Source organism: Phoenix dactylifera, chromosome 16, assembly GCF_009389715.1.
Source record: "Phoenix dactylifera cultivar Barhee BC4 chromosome 16, palm_55x_up_171113_PBpolish2nd_filt_p, whole genome shotgun sequence".
Taxonomy (NCBI): domain Eukaryota; kingdom Viridiplantae; phylum Streptophyta; class Magnoliopsida; order Arecales; family Arecaceae; genus Phoenix; species Phoenix dactylifera.
Genome location: NC_052407.1, coordinates 9611122 through 9629416, shown reverse-complemented (window position 1 = coordinate 9629416; position 18295 = coordinate 9611122). Strand labels below are relative to the sequence as shown.

At 36.4% G+C, this 18295-nt stretch overlaps 1 protein-coding gene across 1 annotated transcript; it reads left to right on the top strand.

Annotated features, from left to right (window-relative positions):
- Nucleotides 1-4177: 4177 nt before the first annotated feature.
- On the top strand, nt 4178-13846 carry LOC103709818 (V-type proton ATPase subunit e1-like). The gene is made up of 3 exons (XM_008795324.4): nt 4178-4392; nt 10184-10231; nt 13508-13846. The coding sequence occupies exons 1-3, from the start codon at nt 4295-4297 to the stop codon at nt 13572-13574; spliced, it is 213 nt and encodes a 70-aa protein (XP_008793546.1). The 5' UTR covers nt 4178-4294; the 3' UTR covers nt 13575-13846.
- Nucleotides 13847-18295: the final 4449 nt, after the last annotated feature.

Below are 18295 nucleotides of genomic sequence, written 5' to 3'. Positions count from 1 at the left end.
GCATATTGTTTAAATTGAATCAGAATAAACATTTAGAATTGGGAGAGCTTGAGACATGGCCACATTCATTTCAAATTCAGTTTGCTATTTTGTAATGGTTGATACAAGAGGTAGCAGCTTTGCTTTATTATTATTATTATTGTTGTTGTTGTTGCTATGTCTTGATCAAAAATTTCCACCAAGCTTATTCATCTAGTGGTGAAGAGTCCAACAAATTAAAAAAGTGAGGACTTTCATGAGCAAACAAATAGGTTTTGATTGTCATTTTCATTTGACAGTGTCAGTCATATCTTATCTTTGTCATGTATCCATGATGCTGTGGGTTTCTAACTATATATGCAAAGAACATATCATTACTCTTAGCAGATTCTTGAATGCTTACGTTTGTAGCATCATATGAAAATTTACTCAATCTATGTGTAATTAGGCTAAATGTCTAATAATGTATGTCATTGTCAGATGAATAGCATGGCTAGATACCAAACACAGCCTCATAATTATTAAGCTAAAGGTTGAGTGGTCATGTACCCCTCGTTTTCTAAGGAAGTTCTAGGTTTTAGTCTTGAATGATACATTTGGAAGGCGGGTATTTCCTCCTTTTATTTCTAAAAGAAGAACAAAACTATAAGGTTTAAAGCCTAGTGTTCGTGGACCCTCTCTGACCTAGGGCTTATTATGAAATTGTCACCTAGCTAAGGTGCTAGAAACCTATCTCATGGACAAGGCTATGGATAACGATCTTGTTTAATTATAAAAAAGAGCTTGTGAGTGTACCCCCACGACCCCTTCTATAAAAAGGTTCTGGAGTGTTCGAACTCTTTCAAGGATTGAAAGTAATAGGGTCTACTTGAAGGAGATTTATAGCCAAATTGTACAGAGAACCTTATGGAAAGCACAATTTGAATATAACTGCTAGTTCTATTGAGAACTTGATACATTGTGCCACAGGGAATGATAGATCTCGTGAAACTATTGCTTTGAGTTCTGTGTAGTTGTTGGTTAATATGGTGCAGTAGGAACGAATGATTGTTTGAAGGTAAGATTAATACAACTTGGATGATCTCTGATAGTCCTAAATTCCTAGCTAAAGATTTTTTCTCCTACATTTGAAGAGAAATTCATTACAATAGCAAGGCCCTATGAAGGTTCTGGTTTTCATGACCCATTATCGAATTAAGGTTAGCTAGCTTTCTTCATCCCTTAAGAACTCGTTTGGTTCGCATGATGAATTTTTCTGTATCGGAATATTTTTTTTAGAAAGTTGATTCCTAGGAATATGATGTCTAGAAAAATGATTTGGGCATATTTGGTTGACCATAGAAAAGTGACTATTCCAGAGTGGCTTATGTTTGGTTGAGCATCTATTTTCTGAGAAAATTGTATGAAATATCTATTATACCCTTAATAAAGGAAAGATCTTATTCATAAATTTTTTATGGCTTAAGAATAGTTTTGGAAAAAAAAAGAATCCCAATTTCCAACTGGTGGGAAAGTAGCTTTTTCATGTTCCTCGTGGATTTTTCTTTTGCATGAAACATGAAAATCTTATTCCCATAGGAATGCTACTTTTTCATCTCTCTTCTTTAAAAACTTCAACCAAATAAGAGGCATTTCTTCATTTTTCCGTTGACCACACTTTTTCTCATTTGTTTCCTACGAACTAAACGAGTCCTAAGTGTTTTTAAAGTGAACTTTGATGGATCATATAAGTATTCTTTGGCTAGTGCTATTCGTAATTAAAGATCATCTTGAGTATATCATTAATGTGCTCAGTCCTTAATGTTGAGCTAAAGGTAGCCTAGGAAGGCTTAATATGTGGCAGTTTATGTTTATCGGGTCTCTTAGGTTTGGGAGGTGATTCACTATTAATCATCCAGTATAAATAGCTCTGAATGTTTGATGTTTCATCTCATCTCATATTCACAATTTCAAAGATATATGGCAAATCAAGTACGTATTGCATGCTTTGCTAGCTACAAATGGACTCGTGTGGTTTCTAGAAAGAGGAGAGAGAGGAAAGTATGGCCAACAAAAAAATAAATAAATGTCTTATATTTGGTTGAAATTTTCAAATTAGAGGGATAAAAAAAGTAGCTTTTTTATAGAAATAAAATTCCTATATTTCATAGAAAAGAAAAATCTATATAGGACATGAAAAAGCTCAGTTCCTACGAACTGAAAATTGAGATATTTTTTTCCAAAAACACCCCTAAGCTTTTAGATATAATGGGATAAAATCTATTAAGGGCATAATAAGAATATTACACAACTTTCTTAGGAAAATAAATGCTCAACCAAACATAAGCCTCTCTGGAATATGCTACTTTCTCATGGTTAACCAAATATGTAAAAATCACTTTCCTAGATATTATCTTCTCTAAAAAAATATTCCAGTATAAAAAAATTCTTCATGCAAACCAAACGAGTCTTTAGAGAAGCGAACCAAAATCTATGGATTACTTAGCTAATAAAAGAAGTTAAGTGTCATCTGCTCAATTACAAGTAATACCATACCACGTTTGGTATAAAACAAGAAGTTGGCATCCTCCTTATCTCCCAGTTTCCAACCTAGTGGCAATATAAAACTTGGCCCGTCAGCCGAGCCTGCTTTTAAGCAGGTTTGGGTTTGACATAAACAAGTTCGAGCATAAACAAGTCTTGGTGCTTCTTTTTTTCCTTCTCCTTAGGATGGAGAGCAAGCTAACGGATCTGGTTGGATAGAGATGCGGGCATGCCATCAGTATCTAAATTGGAAAGAGGATAAATGGAAGTAGATATTACTGTCTTGACCTTTAAGATCTTTCGCTACCAGAGTACCATATTTTCAGGGAAGAGAGCAGCATCTAGGACCTACGAGCAACAAATTATGAACTGGGAATTGAAAATGCTAAAAATAAATTGGAAGATAAACTAATAAAAAAATTGGTAATTGATTCAATTGGTGGCTAAGCTGGCCCTTCCCAGGATTGCAATTTCATATGTATACATATTCTTCTTAACTTCTGAACAATTGTCTTTTCCAAATACCAACATTTGTCCATATTAGCAGTTGCTACCTCGTCCACTCTCTTCTGATGGTTGTCATAACCGGTTTTGCACATCTCCACCTTCCACGTCCCGATCTTTTAACAACTGCTTTTATCTCTCTCTTGTCTTGCTTCAGAGGCTTCATTCAACATAAGGTACGATTGGCTTCTTAAATCACTATTTACCCTATTCAATAAGCCATACTTATAATCAACCTATACCAATTATCTTTGGAACTAGGTCCAAGCCTCAATCCATCACTCATCCTGATTCGACCTATCCCTTTTAGTCATGATCCTATCCATCTTGCTTAGTACTTGGTGAGGACTTGATCAGCCCACTATACTCGGGTCTCATTATGTGTAACCATTTTAGTTGATCTTCTCCTATCTTTTAGTTAGTGACTTCCACGCCTGCACTGACGCATCAAAGTTGACCCTTATAGCATACTTGACAATGCTAAGACCAGTTTCTTATTATTATCCTATGCCATATGGTCAGGAGCGGCCCAATACATTTGGGAGCCTAAGGCGAACTTACTAAGAGGGGGCCTTTTTTCTTTCTATTTTGTCTTTTAAGGCATTTCCTATAGTGGGCCGGTCTAAAGCTAACTCACTAAGAAAAGCCTTTTTTCTTTCTGTTTTATCTTTGAAGTCTTTTCTGTGGTGGGCCTTCTTTGGGCCGGAGTCTTAGGCGACCGCCTCAGTCGTCTAAGAATTAGGCCGGTCCTGCATGTGGTCATCATTTAACCGACCTTCAAGCTCCAATTATAAGTTAAAATATAGCGTGAACAATGGACAACCCATCTAGAGGTCCTAGATCCATTTATTAAATAGGTAGAGTTCGGGTTTAAATCTCTTTTAATAATTGGATCAGTCATGACTAAATTTATTAGATCTATTCAAAACTTGTTTAAAATCTATCTAACATGCTTGATCCGACCAATATAATCTATTTAAATCTATCGGGCCCTTTAAAATTCACTTAATCTATTTAACCTAATTCAACCTAATCAATAAAATTATCTACCTAATAAAATATTTTAATTATTTTTTTTAATTTATTTAATGGATAATTTGGGTTCGAGGATAAATTTTTGATCCGATTCGTATCAGACCAACCCCATCCTTCCAACCCGATCCCTTGCCAACCCACAGCAAACGGGACAAAACCTCCACGGTTCTTTTCCCAAACTAACGACGAGACATCCAATCTCCTTTTTTTTTTGGGTCGGATTCGCTCCGTCGCATCGTCGGAATCGCTCGCGATGGGCTTCTTGGTGACGACCCTCATCTTCTTCGTGGCGGGCGTCGTCGCCGCCCTATCCGTCCGCCTCTGCTTCAACGGCGGCCCCTCCATCAATCTGTACGTCTCCCTATCCTCTCCCGCTCTCTTTTGTTGTCTTGGATTACGATTTCGGATGAGGAAATCTAACGGAAACCGTCGACTCTTATTAGGACTCCGTCGTATTTGTGTTTTGGATTGCCTTTTGGAGTTGGATCACCTCGACACAGTCTAATCTCCTTAACCTTGGATAAAAATTAGTGCAGATTTTGTGTGTAATGTTTGAATTTTGGATGCATCAGCATCTTTTGATCTATGATGTTTGTGGTTTTTTCTGTTTTTGCGTCTATGCGCAAAATATTTCGCTTTCTCAATTTTATTTATGTAGAGGACAAAGGAAAAGAACTAAAACTACGGCACAGAATTCTGAATCATTAGTGGCCCGTTTGGTGTTTCTTTTGTTTTCTGTTTTTGTTTTCAAAAATCCAAGAAGAAAGTTTAACTGAACTTTAAAAAAAAAATCTCGGCCAAGCCTCTAGGCTCTGGAGCTTTAGGTAGCAAAAATTTATTGCTTTCAGAAACAAAAACTAAAGTAAAAGTAAGGAGTTTCAGAAGTTTTATGCAAAAGCTCGCTGAGCGAGCGAGCTAAAGTCGAGCCAAATTTTAAGCTGACCACGAGCTGGCTTGTGAACAACTTGCTCGTTTACCAGCCCTAGAGAGTTTTTTTAATAAAATAACTATAAAAGATGCACATATATAGGAGCAATCAAAATAGATAGAATAATATGATGTAAAAGAAAGCAAAATAGAGAGAGAGAGAGAGAGAGAGAGAGAGAGAGGAGGGGGGGGGGGGGGGGGGGGCGAAGGTGTAAGGAGGATAGTGCATACCCATAGGTAAGACATGTATGGTTCTTTTTCCTTCTATATGAATTTTAAGGATAAACAACATGCGTCTGAAAAAAAAATATTGACATAAATCTCAAGTTGCTCATCAAGAGGTCCTCTCTAATAAGCTTTTATGAGAGTTCTCTCGATGATGTTAGCGATATTGATTTCCCTAAAGGCATTATAATGGTTGGTGAGGCTGGGGGAGATGTGTGAGAGAGATGCGAGAGTCCATCTATCATTGAGAGAGTTGGAATATGTAGAGGATTGTGAGAAGAACGTATAAATTGGAGTACTCCATGAGGTAGTTCTACATGAGGAAACTCAAGCTGACTGAGTATAGATCCGCTGTCGAGGGTCAATGAAGAATATATTTGTCAGTGGTTTGATATAAACAGAGGATTGATATCGGATGAGGTTGAGCTTCAATGGTACCTGAACATAAACATGGATTCTTTAGAAAAATCTATGGTAGAATTGCGGCAGTGCAGGTACAGAGATTAAAGTATGATGCTGCTTCATGGTTGGTCTTCTTCTTTCATGATTTCTGATGATTTCTTGGCCCTGGACTTCCGCAGCTATAATATATATAAAATACTAAACCTTTTGCATTTGGCATATGTTTTCAGATCAGTCCTGAAAAAATCTGTAAAGAAATGTTATCATATGAGAATATAATTGTTATGCTTAACCCCCAAATTGGTATCCCATCTGCTGATGTTTTAGATTTAGACATCATTTCAAGCTGTTCTGTCTAGCAAGTTGAAGTATCCTCATTTTAGTAAGAAAACTGGATTGTTCTTTAACTGATATATCTATGACCTGGTAAAGCTTTCGTTTTTTATCATGTCTTTTTGGATCAACCCTAAAAGTATAAAAGAAATATTATTACATAAGACTATGATGGTTATTTTCACCTTCAAAATAGTATCTCATCCTCTGATCCTAGTATTGTACCAAGCTGATTCATCTAATGAAATTAAACTTTAGTGCTTCTAGTCTTGAACTAAGAAAACTGACTTGTTCTCCAACTTATACATAACTCATCTTTCCTATCTGGTATTTTTACTTTAAACATGTCAGAATGAACTTAATGCTGCATCAGTTTTCTGATGTTGCAGCTTCCTCTGACCCTATAAGTAGCTCTCAAGTGATTTTGAGTCAATTTGTTGTTTCCTGGGAAAACTAAAAGGAACTTCATGAAGGCAGTTATATGGAAAAAAGAATATTGGGAACTTGAAGGTTTTAACAATGGAGAATTTAGATTAGGAACAAGCCATTAACACAAAGGATTTCTCAATGATTTAGACTCTATGTTAGTCTGCCTCTTCATATCATTCTATTGGTTGACACTTTACGCATTGAAATATGCGGAGCACTCAATCCACTGAAGTGTAGACATAATGCATGCATGTGAAATCTAGTCTGATCTGGGTTTATCGAATATCTCCCTCATACTCGTTGCCTAATTAGCAAGTAGTCATCAGGTGCTTAGTAGGTGGTTTGTTTGCAGTACTGGTTTTAAGAGGTCCACCAGCAACTCAGTAGACTGGATGCAAGTGACATTACCATGGTAGACATGTTGGATAAAGTGGTAGTTGATTCTAATGCGCCCGTACTCGTCAAATCAGTTTGTTAGCAATGTAAAAGCATGTATCATGTCAGCAAGATTTATATGTGCAGCACCAACATTAAGAGAAGGTAATGAGGCTAGATGACCTCTAGTAGAAATTTAACCATGATGCATTGTTATTACGTTGGTTAATGGAGCAAAACGACACATTGTGCTTTCAATTCTGCCAAGATAAGGGAATATCTCAAGAAGATATAGATCATCAAGCCTATGGTGTTGAAGTATTTGGTGCATAGCAAAATTGTTATAATTGGAGGCCCCAACCTAGCCTTCACGTAAAGGCAAAGGACAAGGGAAAGTAATTCGTAATTCCATAAAGGTACTGAAGAATGCGTAATAAAACCAATTAATTGACAAACTTGCTCGACACTAGCATCACAAGCACAATGTCGCAGTCAGTCCAACAAGCGACTTGCAAGTTGACAATGCTGAATCGGATTTGGATATATATTACTATTAGCTCAGGCTTTGTTTCATTGGTATACTAGCAGTATGGCTGTCTATTACAGACTGGTTGATTAGGGATGAGTTGTATTTCTGTTATGAGAGCAAGTGTCTTTGAAAAAGAAAGACAATTTCAAAATCTAAAGAATAGCTGAGGATCAAGAGGCCTCTCATCTCAAACTCATGTTGGGAACCAATTAAGATGCATGTTGTTCAAAGCATTATTCTCTCAGTAGTTGTATGATGGTATGGAGAATTGTTCTAATGTTAAGATGATATTAATGATTTGCAATAATTGCAGTTAATGAATTGGAATGTGGGGGACTAACAAACTTGCTCAACACTTGAACATTATTATAGTCAATTTAAGAAATTCAGTAGCAAGCTAACGTACCAAGCATATGCTACTCATTATAGAGGATGACTAGTGTGATGAAGCCTCTAATGGAGATCCACTACTGTACCAATGCTATGAGTATCCATCATGGTGGTGCTTATCAGAGATGCTTATATTTCTGTTGAAACAAGGACTTGTATCTTGGGAGATAGCATACAACTCAAGACCCAAAAAGTAGTAAAAAGGCCCAAGTCTCTTCTCAAAATTCTAAGAACTGCTTCCTACGTGCATCACTGAAGCATTATCATCGACATTGGGTAGGACAATAGCTATCTTATTGAACGAATATTTTGTGAGAATAACAAAAGTAATTGCTACTTTGTTGAAGAATTATGCCAAAAGAACAACAAAGAATCACCCAAAGTGTTCAAATGACAACACAAACTTACTTGAGTGCATACATGGTTTCATAAAGGCAACAGACACTTGGGTGTTGCATCTTAGACCCCATAAAAATCATCATGATAAAAGTCATTCTTCACATCAATTTGATTAATAAATTTAGTACAAATTGTGACAACTAAAACTAGGATAAATTGTAGTCGTCTTCACCACCAAAATGCATGGGCACGGACATGAGAATCAGATCAGATGTGTATCCAAGTATCATGTGGCAAGAGCAAAAATACAAGATACAAGGATATGTACGAGAAGTATATAATGAGTTATTTCATATTGTTGAATTGAAAATATTGAAAATATAATACTTATGAAGTTGTTTCACCTAACTTATAACTGAGAAGTGCTTCTTTGATGTTAGTGCTGACGTATTCAGAAATGATTAACTCAAATAGCCACAGCAATGTTGCTTGTCATTTCATATGTGAAAAGTGATTGAAAGTGTGTTGAAAAGGTGTTCTGCTAGTAAATGTAGTGATGATTCAGACTTTTGAAAGTCGTCGCCACTATAAAACATGAATTTTAAGATTGATAATTTGCCATGTTGCAATTGCTGTTATAATAGATATTTCTAATTAGAATCTGAAATATAGCTCAAGAACAAAAGTTATATGACATTTCACCAAGTTTTTAATGCCTTCATCCATACAAGAACAAATAGATTCCACTTCTAATTATCATTAGATATTGTGAGACAGATTCAATGTTGGAAAAATTTGACTCTCAACCAGTCTTAACCACAATCCAAGGTTCTAATAGATATTTAGACTTTTGATGTATATCCATCTGTAGATTTGTGTCAAGACAATTTTTTGAAGATGGATGAGATTGTCCAAGTAATGCTGCTTCACCAAAAGGATGAAGTTCTTGTGATGGTGCATATCATTCTCTTGAACAAATCCTTGAGTGGTAGATGAGCTTTTCTTCATTTCCTTAAACCATCAAACCAGTTCAGAACTTTGTACGCTCTCTTGTAGTTGATAGAAGAGTAACATATAGATAAGGAACAAGGCCTTGAGTATGTCTCCTAAAGAGCCCGAGGCTCCACACAAAGGGGAATTTGCCACTTTAGATATGAACTGCCTCATAAAATTATTATGTCTGTGGTTCAACGTTGACGGAACCGTCCCGAATCGGACGGTTCCGGCTGTTCTGCACCTTACCGGTGGCTCACCGGTACGGTTCCGGCAACGGAAACGAAATCCATTGCCGGAGGCGGAGAAAGTGAAGGAAAAGAGAGAGAGGGCAGGGGAGAGAGGGAGGGAGGCCGGCGTCGGGCTCTTTTGCGACTTACATAGCCGTTTTTCTGTTTCGTTCAAAATAGGGGTCGACCGCTTTTTAATTTCGCAATTCTTAAGCGAAGTCGGTAAGAGGAATTAAAAAATATTCATCTTGATCCGTTTTGATTGTCGATGTTGATGCATCAAGACAATCTTGTTTATTAATATAAAGCTATAAAATATCTCTCTATTCTTTTTTTTTGGGGGGGGGGGATGGTTAAAGCAATAGCTAAAGGCACTGCACCTCTCTTCTTGGATAAAATATAGAGTCATCTTGTGAAAGGCCTCAACTGAGCTCGCCCATTAAGAAGATGATTAGAGCTATGTTAATCAAGTTGATGAAGTCTCATAATTGCAGCAATAGCACTACCGTGAAGAAGAAAAGTAGTAAGTCAAAATGCAAGACTACGCTTTTATAGCATTTACGAAACAACTTGATTGCTGAAGCATTTTGAACTATTGAGTCAAATTAAAAATAATGTAGCCATTGATAACCAAATTAAGTGACTAAAATAAAGACTGATATGCCATAATCTCATGTAAAGCTTTTGATGCATAAATTCTATTCCAAAATAGACTTATTTAATAAGTTCAACACTTTCCATGTCAAGATACATCAAAAGTTTAATAGTAGATTTATATTTGGATCATCAAATGTGTGGATTGTGTCTCATGGGGTGATTGTGGTTAAATGACCATAACTGGAGCATTGTGCGATTTATTTTGAAATTTACTACTCTAAGCAGCTTTGGCATACATATCTTGAGTTTTGGTTGTTTTAAAAGAAGTTTTCCACGCTCATTGGCATATGACTGTTTTAATTTGGTGATGCAGGTTACGTTTTACATTGGTTGTCACCGCAACAGTATGTTGTTGGATGATGTAAGTTCTCCCGTTTCTTGCATTGGCATAAGTTCAATATTCAAAATATTTTTGACACATTATTTTAACTAGTCCCCAGCACAATGCATGTACACGTTGTGGATTCTCCCCTTCTCTTTTTTTTTTTTCTTTTCAAGAGATGGCATCTCAGGATTTAGCAGCTTGCTTTTAAGGGACTCATGGGAGGTCCTAGAGTTGAGCATATATACTGGACTCTGGGGTCCCCCCCAACAAAGAATTAAAATGTAGATGTTTCATTATGGCTTGTCATATTTTACAAGACGCTCATTTTGCTAACCAACCTGCCCATCCCACGTCCCCTCCTCACCACAAATGGGAAAAAAAGAACCCTATTTTGGACATTCTTCCTAACAAACCCAGATGGTCTCCAATTCCCAAAATATGTTGCCAAATGAAATTGCATGCTAGCATCCTGCTTCCCACTTAGTAAATTGCATGGAATTGCTTGGTTAGGGGCAAGGTACACCGTCTCGGTATCGAACCCCATACTGATGCCATCCTGTTACTATGTTAGCATGTCCGGTATGGGGTCCAGTTCAATGTACCGAGCGTTGGTTCACCTTCCGTACCACATATCGGTACCGAACTGGTTCGGTATGCTTCATAGTATCCGGTTCGGTACGGTATGTCATACCTTGGTTAGGGGTGTTGGGTCATCTAAATGTTTTGATTTCTATGACTTTGAGCTTAAGATTAAGCAGCTAACAAAATTCTTTATATTTTATTAATATCCATCAATCCTCTGTAGTTTTTGGTATATTTAATTAGTATAAGCAGTGGGCTTCCACCTGTCCTAAATAGACCCCAAAAACTGCTTTATTTGCTACTTTTATTCGAAATGTGCTCCATGTTAATGTTCAAATTTAGATTTTATGCAAGATTAGGTTTTCCCCTTGCTTGCAGATTGTGGAGCACATGATCTTTTGCACAAGCATATGTATAGGAGATCATTTCATGAATGCTTTACTGGCACACAATTCTTTAATTATGCAAATGATTACTAAATGATAGTTAAGAATGTATTATTGAAGATTTCACGTTTGCTTGCATTTCTACAAGTATCTCAATGCAAATTGTTAAACAATATACGGAAACCCTAGGTTTAGAAATCAACTGAACAACTCTTGTTCATATATTCCAACTTCCACACCCTTGCATCTGAATTGAAGGACCAATATCTTTAGGAGCTTTTTGGATGCATGGAAATGCTATAGAAACATGGCACGATCAGCATATAAATTTCATGGCAGATATCGACCGTAAGGCTGTTTAATGTTCTTTCTTATATATGGGATACTGTATCTTCCTTTGAGGTGACTTGCATTAACCCTGAGTTTTTAGGAAATGTGGTTTCTGACCTTGCAAACTTTCTCAAATTTCCCTTTTGGCATCTCTTTCCTCAAACCACCTGCGGCATACTATCCTTGTCACATGCATGCATGCAAAATGGCATGCTATCTTTGTCATGCACGCGTGCACACATGCGCGAAACCCCCAACCAGACAATGGCTAAAAGTACGCTGCAATGGCACGAATGTGCACATACACGAAACTGCCAGCTACACAGTAGCCAATGGTATGCTGTAATGGCATGCTATTCTTCTCTCTCTCTCTCTCTCTCTCACACACACACACACACACACACACGCATGCACGCACGCACGCACGCACGAACGCACAAACATGAAACAACTAGCTAAACAATGGCTAAAGGTATCCTGCAATGCCACAAACGTGCATTTTGCGTGGGAAATGAATGCGAATTTGAGAGATGCAGGGAAGTTATAGTATGTTAAAAATATAAACAAAGCTGCCAGTTTCGATGGCATTTAGGATTTAGAATATGATTCTGCATCTTATGCATTGAAAAAAAAAGGAAGATTATATTGTTATTTGTGTCATATAATATATGTTGTCTTATTTGGGATCTCGAGTGTGCTTTGTGCTTTAATATCAATACAAGGTTTTAAGTTCAGCTAAAACAGATACTTTTCATCCAAAATGAATCACCTTTGGCTGACACTAGGGAAATTTGTGCATTTCTGCTGACACAGCCAGTTTTTGTCTGGATGCAAATTGACTCCAACTGATCACCCTTGCTATAATATGTTGATTATATGACTATTATATGTCATCAGGACATTCACTTATCTAATTATATTTGGGTATTTAATATTGATTTTTGGTCTTTTTCAATTTTTTGGACTTCAAAGAAGAATCTACTTTAAATAGTAGCATTGGGTCTATGCAAATTAGTCCTTCAAGTAATTTTTCAGACTTTCCAAGTACAGAAATTATTCGTCATGTATTATTAAGTACATCTAAATGAATAAGCAAATAATGTTCTCCCAAGTCTTAGAATGATACAAATTCATAAAGGGAAAGAGTAATTCAATTACAAATTGATTGTATCAACGATTAGAAGGGAAAAGATGAGAAAGCTATATATATTTGAGAACTAGGATGGGAAATATTCTGGATGAAATTAGGGTGAGGGCAGGACAATCGAAAATGGACAATCAATCACCAAGAGGTGCTACTTTGCCAAATGATGAATGATTAATGCAGCCTTTGAAAGAACTTTTAAGATCAAATAGAGATGTTTTGCAATTTTTCAGAACATTGGAAACACATTAGATGTCGGCTTTAAGGAATTCAAGAGGAAATTAAGAAAATAGAATGAAAAAGAAGAAAAAAGTGTTCATTTCCCCCTCTATTTACACCTAAGAGAGATTGGGTCTATGAGTTTTGAGATCAAATCTTATAAAGAAATAGATCTAATCGAAGTCATATTTGCAAATTCTCTGTATTATAATTATTTTATGTTCATATTGATATACAGTTATTCTCACAGATATACATAGATATCTAACATTCGATTGCTGTCAAATAATTAGAGACCATATTTCTGTTTCTTTTTGTACTAGAATTTTAAGTTTTAAATTTCAAGATTTCACTCCAAATATACTAAAACCATACAATCAATGATTCCAAAATATTGAATACTTTAAATGTGTGATTTTCATGGCTTAATTTAGTTTTCTTTTTTCAGAATGTATTTATTTTTTATGATTTTTTGACTGATACTCAGAGAAAAACTGCTGAATCTGAAATTCTTCTGGCAGTTCGCCAAACTACTTATCATGAAACTGGGGAACATTTCCTTATGCCACTATGTTATCAGTAAACATTTGCTCAGATTTAAACGTTTATTCCATTATATTTTTCATGACCATCTGCTATTTTTACTGTTAGGTGGGCAATTGTATATCTTGCACAGCTGAAGCCGTTGATTGTCCCCATCCTCAGCGAAGGAGAGTGAAATGCTTGTCAAAGAATAACTTTTAGTTGGTGGCATTCAGCATCATGTCTTATTTCAACCTGCAGTGCAACTTGAGAAATCTTCAGCATGCAAGTTTTGGATTTCCTTCCCTTTGAGCTTGGTAAAATATATTGCCACTAATAACTTGTACCAGAGATATCTTCACGTACATGGATTCATGTAGTGTTTTATTGGTCTAAGGAACGTGGGACTTCAGATATTTGCAGTGAGTTCATAAAAGAAGGCCATTTGTTGTTTTCAATTCTTGGAAATGTGAACTTTGTGCAAGGGTGAGCCGAATGTGAAAGGGATCCATTTCCATGTGGAGTTTGCCAATGCTTGCGTCTTTCATGTCAGGATTCAGTTCCTGACACCAGCTGTTCAGTGTCATTAGACGTTTCTAAGAAATTTAATCTGTCAAGTAGGTTGGTCGGCTGATGAAACAAAAGAATTAGATGATCGAGTTATTATGTGTTTTTGTTGGTATTACTAGTATACTTCTAAGGTGTGTTTGATTCGCAGTCTGAACCGAAATTGGAATGGATTAAAATAAGAATCAGAATGGTCATATCGTCCAATATGTTTAGTTCGTGACCGAAATTGGAGTGGAATTTGAATTCTAGGAAAGAGTAGAGATTTGGTTTTGAGAGAATAGGATTTTTTCACTCTCTTAAAATCAGAATGAGAATAGAATTTCTCATTGAATGAAAGTTACTCATTTCCATTTCAAAGTCCAACTTTCTATGATCAAACATGCTCCTGCAATAATACATCTAATCTTAATCTGAATCTGAATCCTAATTAATTGAACTCTTCAAATAGCAATCATTCTCAAGGAGTCCGGTTAGAGAAGTTGACTGCCTGTGCTTGGCCTCCAGCTTGTCCCTTGAGAGAGTCCACTTGAGTACCTTTGTTCTACTTGCCTTTGTAGTTTTCTGGTATTTACCCCATGCATGACACATACTCGGCCAGAGAAAGGAGGAGAGCAAACAAGGACGGGAGGAAGGATTCACCCCAGTAAAAGTGGAGTTGATCTTGGAGTTTCGTCCATTGTGGGGTGGAACTAGGGTTGGAGATGGATTCCTTGAAATTAGCAAGCCTACTTATGATGGGCAGTAACAGACTAGATATCTACAAAGATGGGCATCTTTGAATGTATCGTACCTTGAGAAAGTTATTCGACTACTCCAACACATCTCCCCCTTTTACACTGACATTTATAAACTGCATTAGTACGGCACGTTTTAATCCATCTCCCCTTTTACACCGACATTTACATTTATAAATGACTCCAATCCATCTTCCACCACCCCTATCTATGCCCCACTCATGGACCTTACTCCTCCTCATTGTCACCTCCTCACCGCTGTTTGCCTTCTTGCCGTCGGCTGCCTCCCTACGGTCCCCTGACTCTTCACCATTTTGCTATCATTCACCTCGACATCTTCTCCTTCTCACCTTCTCTGCCCATCTTTCTGCTATTGCCTGCCATCTTGCTGGTGCTCATCTTTTTTTCGTTACTTGTCTCCCCACCATTTTGCCTCTATCTGTCTAGGGTCGGCCTAATCTTTAGGCGACTGAGGTGGCCGCCTAAGGCCTCGGTCCAAAAAAGACGCATCTTAGTGAGTTCGCCTTAGGCCGGCCCACTGCAGAAAAGGTTTTAAAGATAAAACGGAAAAAGAAAAAAAAAGATTGCTCTTAATGAGTTCTCGTTAGGTCGCCAAATGTATTGGGCCGCTTATGTATTACGGCTCCGGGGGCATCCGGCATCATCCACCCTCTCTGGCATCATCCACCCTCTCTATCCTCCTTGCTTTTTCTTAACTTCTTTTCATTTCATCCAAGCAAAAGCTTTTCACCAGCGAGAAGGAGTAGGTGAGGTCGTACGGAGTGAGAGACTTGTCTCCATCGATAGAGCAGGGATCGAGCCGAAGAGGGGAGAAGGCCATTCGGAAAAAGTCCCTCAACTTCCACAAAATTATGCTCCCTACCATTCTGTCAGTATAAAATGATCCTAGATTTTGAAAAACAATTACCATACCAGCCACGCACATGACTGGCTACAGACGGTTGCTAGTGGACGAATCTTGACCATTCATGTCAAATCGGATGGCTAGAGTTTTTTATCCTTTAGAGCACTGTAGAAATCGTCTTCTTTCTTTTTTTACATTGCATATGTTAATGTTGTGAAGGCTCTGCCACTCTTTAGTTGGTGGCAGCAATGGGATGGAGATACCGACGTAGCTAAGCGAGTGAATGGCATAAGGAATCGAGCGATTGGAGAAGGTCGCATCCTTCTTTTAAAGCACTTCTCCCACCATGATTGGATCTACGTGGTCCTTCATTAGGTTCAGCTTCACCCCTTCTTCTCGATCTCCTCAGACTTTCCCACCATGAGGACGACTCCCATTCTAAACTTGCTTCTGTTATTCTTTGTTTTGCTCTTGGGTTCTACATGAGGAGGCTGTGATGTTTCCTCAATGAGGGTTTTGCAATGACAAGGCAATTTTGGATGGTCTACTGTCATTTTTCTGTAGGCAACCGTTTGCACCTATTTTGAGTTGTATAGAAAATACTAATCCCCATCTCAAATTCTCAATTGACTTATACAGATTTTTTTTAAAAAAAAATTGTATAATAGGGGTTTCTATCTTTACTATGATTGATGTTGCCACCATGCTCCGACGTCGAACCATCGGACCTCTTCGTTGAGCCCTTATAGGATATTTTTGTGCTAAGATTGTCATGTGACCATTACAGGATGCAATTCCATAAGCTTAAGTAAATGGAGATGGTTTGTGGGACTATATTGAACAACTTAAGTAACTTTTAGAATCAAATTGGAACTTTTTAATCTCAATAGGTACTAAATAAAAACAACTTTAAGTTGAGAAGGTGTTTCAGTAATTTTTTCTAAATAATATAAGCAATATAATGTTAATTTAGAAATTTCACTCTAAAAATAACTCGTCTAACTTAAACACCACCACCAAACACCGCTAAGTTTTTTTTAAAAAAATTTCAAAATAAAAAACATGTTTGTTATCATCATCATCATTACTGTCTTCACCACCGTCGTTGTTATTGTCCCCTCCACCACTATTGCTAATGTTGCAACATTGTCATAGTTATCACCACACTGCTACCATTGTTGTCGTCACTTCCACCACATCCAGACATCCCACCACCATCTCGGCACCGTCATCTCCACTATACCACTATCGCCATTGTTGTCACCTCCACTACATTACCAATGTCCGCATCATCCCATCCCATTGTTGTAGCAATTATCACCGTCTCTACCATACCATTACTATTATCGCTGCCACCAATACCACTACCACTCCTATTGCCTCCATCACAACAACCTCACCATATTTATGTTTTTAACAACTTACATGTAGGTACATGCGATGCACATTTAGTAATAAAAATTTAGATAATATAACAACAATAACTATCATGATTTTGAGTAAAGGATAAAATATCAAATAAAAATAATAAAAATATTTTAAAAAAATAAATGTATAATAGAAAATAAAAAATAATTATAAATGATAAAATAGATATTATAAATATAAGTGCAAAACTCATTGTTTCTATTACATGTCTAATGCACATTATACTAAAAAATAAATATAAATAATTTACTAAAATAAAAAATAATTTCCCTAGAAATATTAAAGAATTAAAAAACAAAAACTATAAATTAAATAACATTAAAGTAGAAGTATAAAAAAATACAAAATCCAGATATAAGATTAAGTAAATAAAAAGTTTGAATACCTTTTCCTATTGGTAAAAAATATTAATGTGCTTTTAAAAAGAAGAAATAAGTTTTGTGAAAAAGAAAGGCAAAACTTATAAAAGTATTAAAAGATATGAAAAATTAAATATCTTTTGTCATGGATGGAATGATGAAAGTGATTAGTAGAAAAAGAAGAGAGAGATTGGATTGATCAAAGGAAGATGCTTTAATGTCTATGCAAGAGTATGGGTGGGAAGATTTGAGATTTACATAGAGTGAGCAGAGATAGAATTAGAAATTTGCAAGTTAGAGAAAAAGAAGGTAGCCGAGTAAAACAATTAATAAGCCATCGGTTCTCTTTTTTCAATCTTTGCCCAATTTGTGGATATATATAGGATGGGAATCCTTTTTAGGACCCAGGGCATTTTTCCATCCCTTTCTCCGAGGAAATAGATTTTTTTCTTATGGAGGTTCCACTATAGTCTTTTTTTCCCTTAATATTAGCTTTCCTTATGTTATATATGTAAAAATAGAGATATAAAAAGATTAGTTAATTTTCTGAGAAAAATTGTGCAAAACCAAAATAAAAACAAAATAACAGTCTTGTCCCATTTTGGTATAGCAAACTTTATATTATTTGGTAACCATGTAACAATATCCTATGGCGGTATCCTATTACATTCTTTCAAATTTTAGCACACGAGCTAATAACAAAAGTATTAGGTGGAACCATTTCATATTAGAATGCCTAGAAAAGGATCACGGTAAAATGTTAGCTTGGTGCATGGTTGTTAGATGTATGCAAAGATATTAATTTAAATAAGCTAGTGTCACTACATGATGTAGTAAATACCATGCATCAAGGTACGATATAGATTGTGTTGCATTCTAAAGACTTTAAAAAGAAATAAAGCTTATCTTAAGAAGATCATTTACCTAATTATGTTTCTTTCTACAAAGTTACATGCATGGC

What these genes read in the sequence shown, in the direction of transcription:
- LOC103709818 (XM_008795324.4), top strand. Translation starts at nt 4,295, where the DNA reads ATGGGCTTCTTGGTGACGACCCTCATCTTCTTCGTGGCGGGCGTCGTC. An exon ending in GGCGGCCCCTCCATCAATCT is followed by an intron (nt 4,393 to 10,183) that starts GTACGTCTCCCT and finishes TTGGTGATGCAG; the next exon opens with GTTACGTTTTACATTGGTTG. An exon ending in ACAGTATGTTGTTGGATGAT is followed by an intron (nt 10,232 to 13,507) that starts GTAAGTTCTCCC and finishes TTTTACTGTTAG; the next exon opens with GTGGGCAATTGTATATCTTG.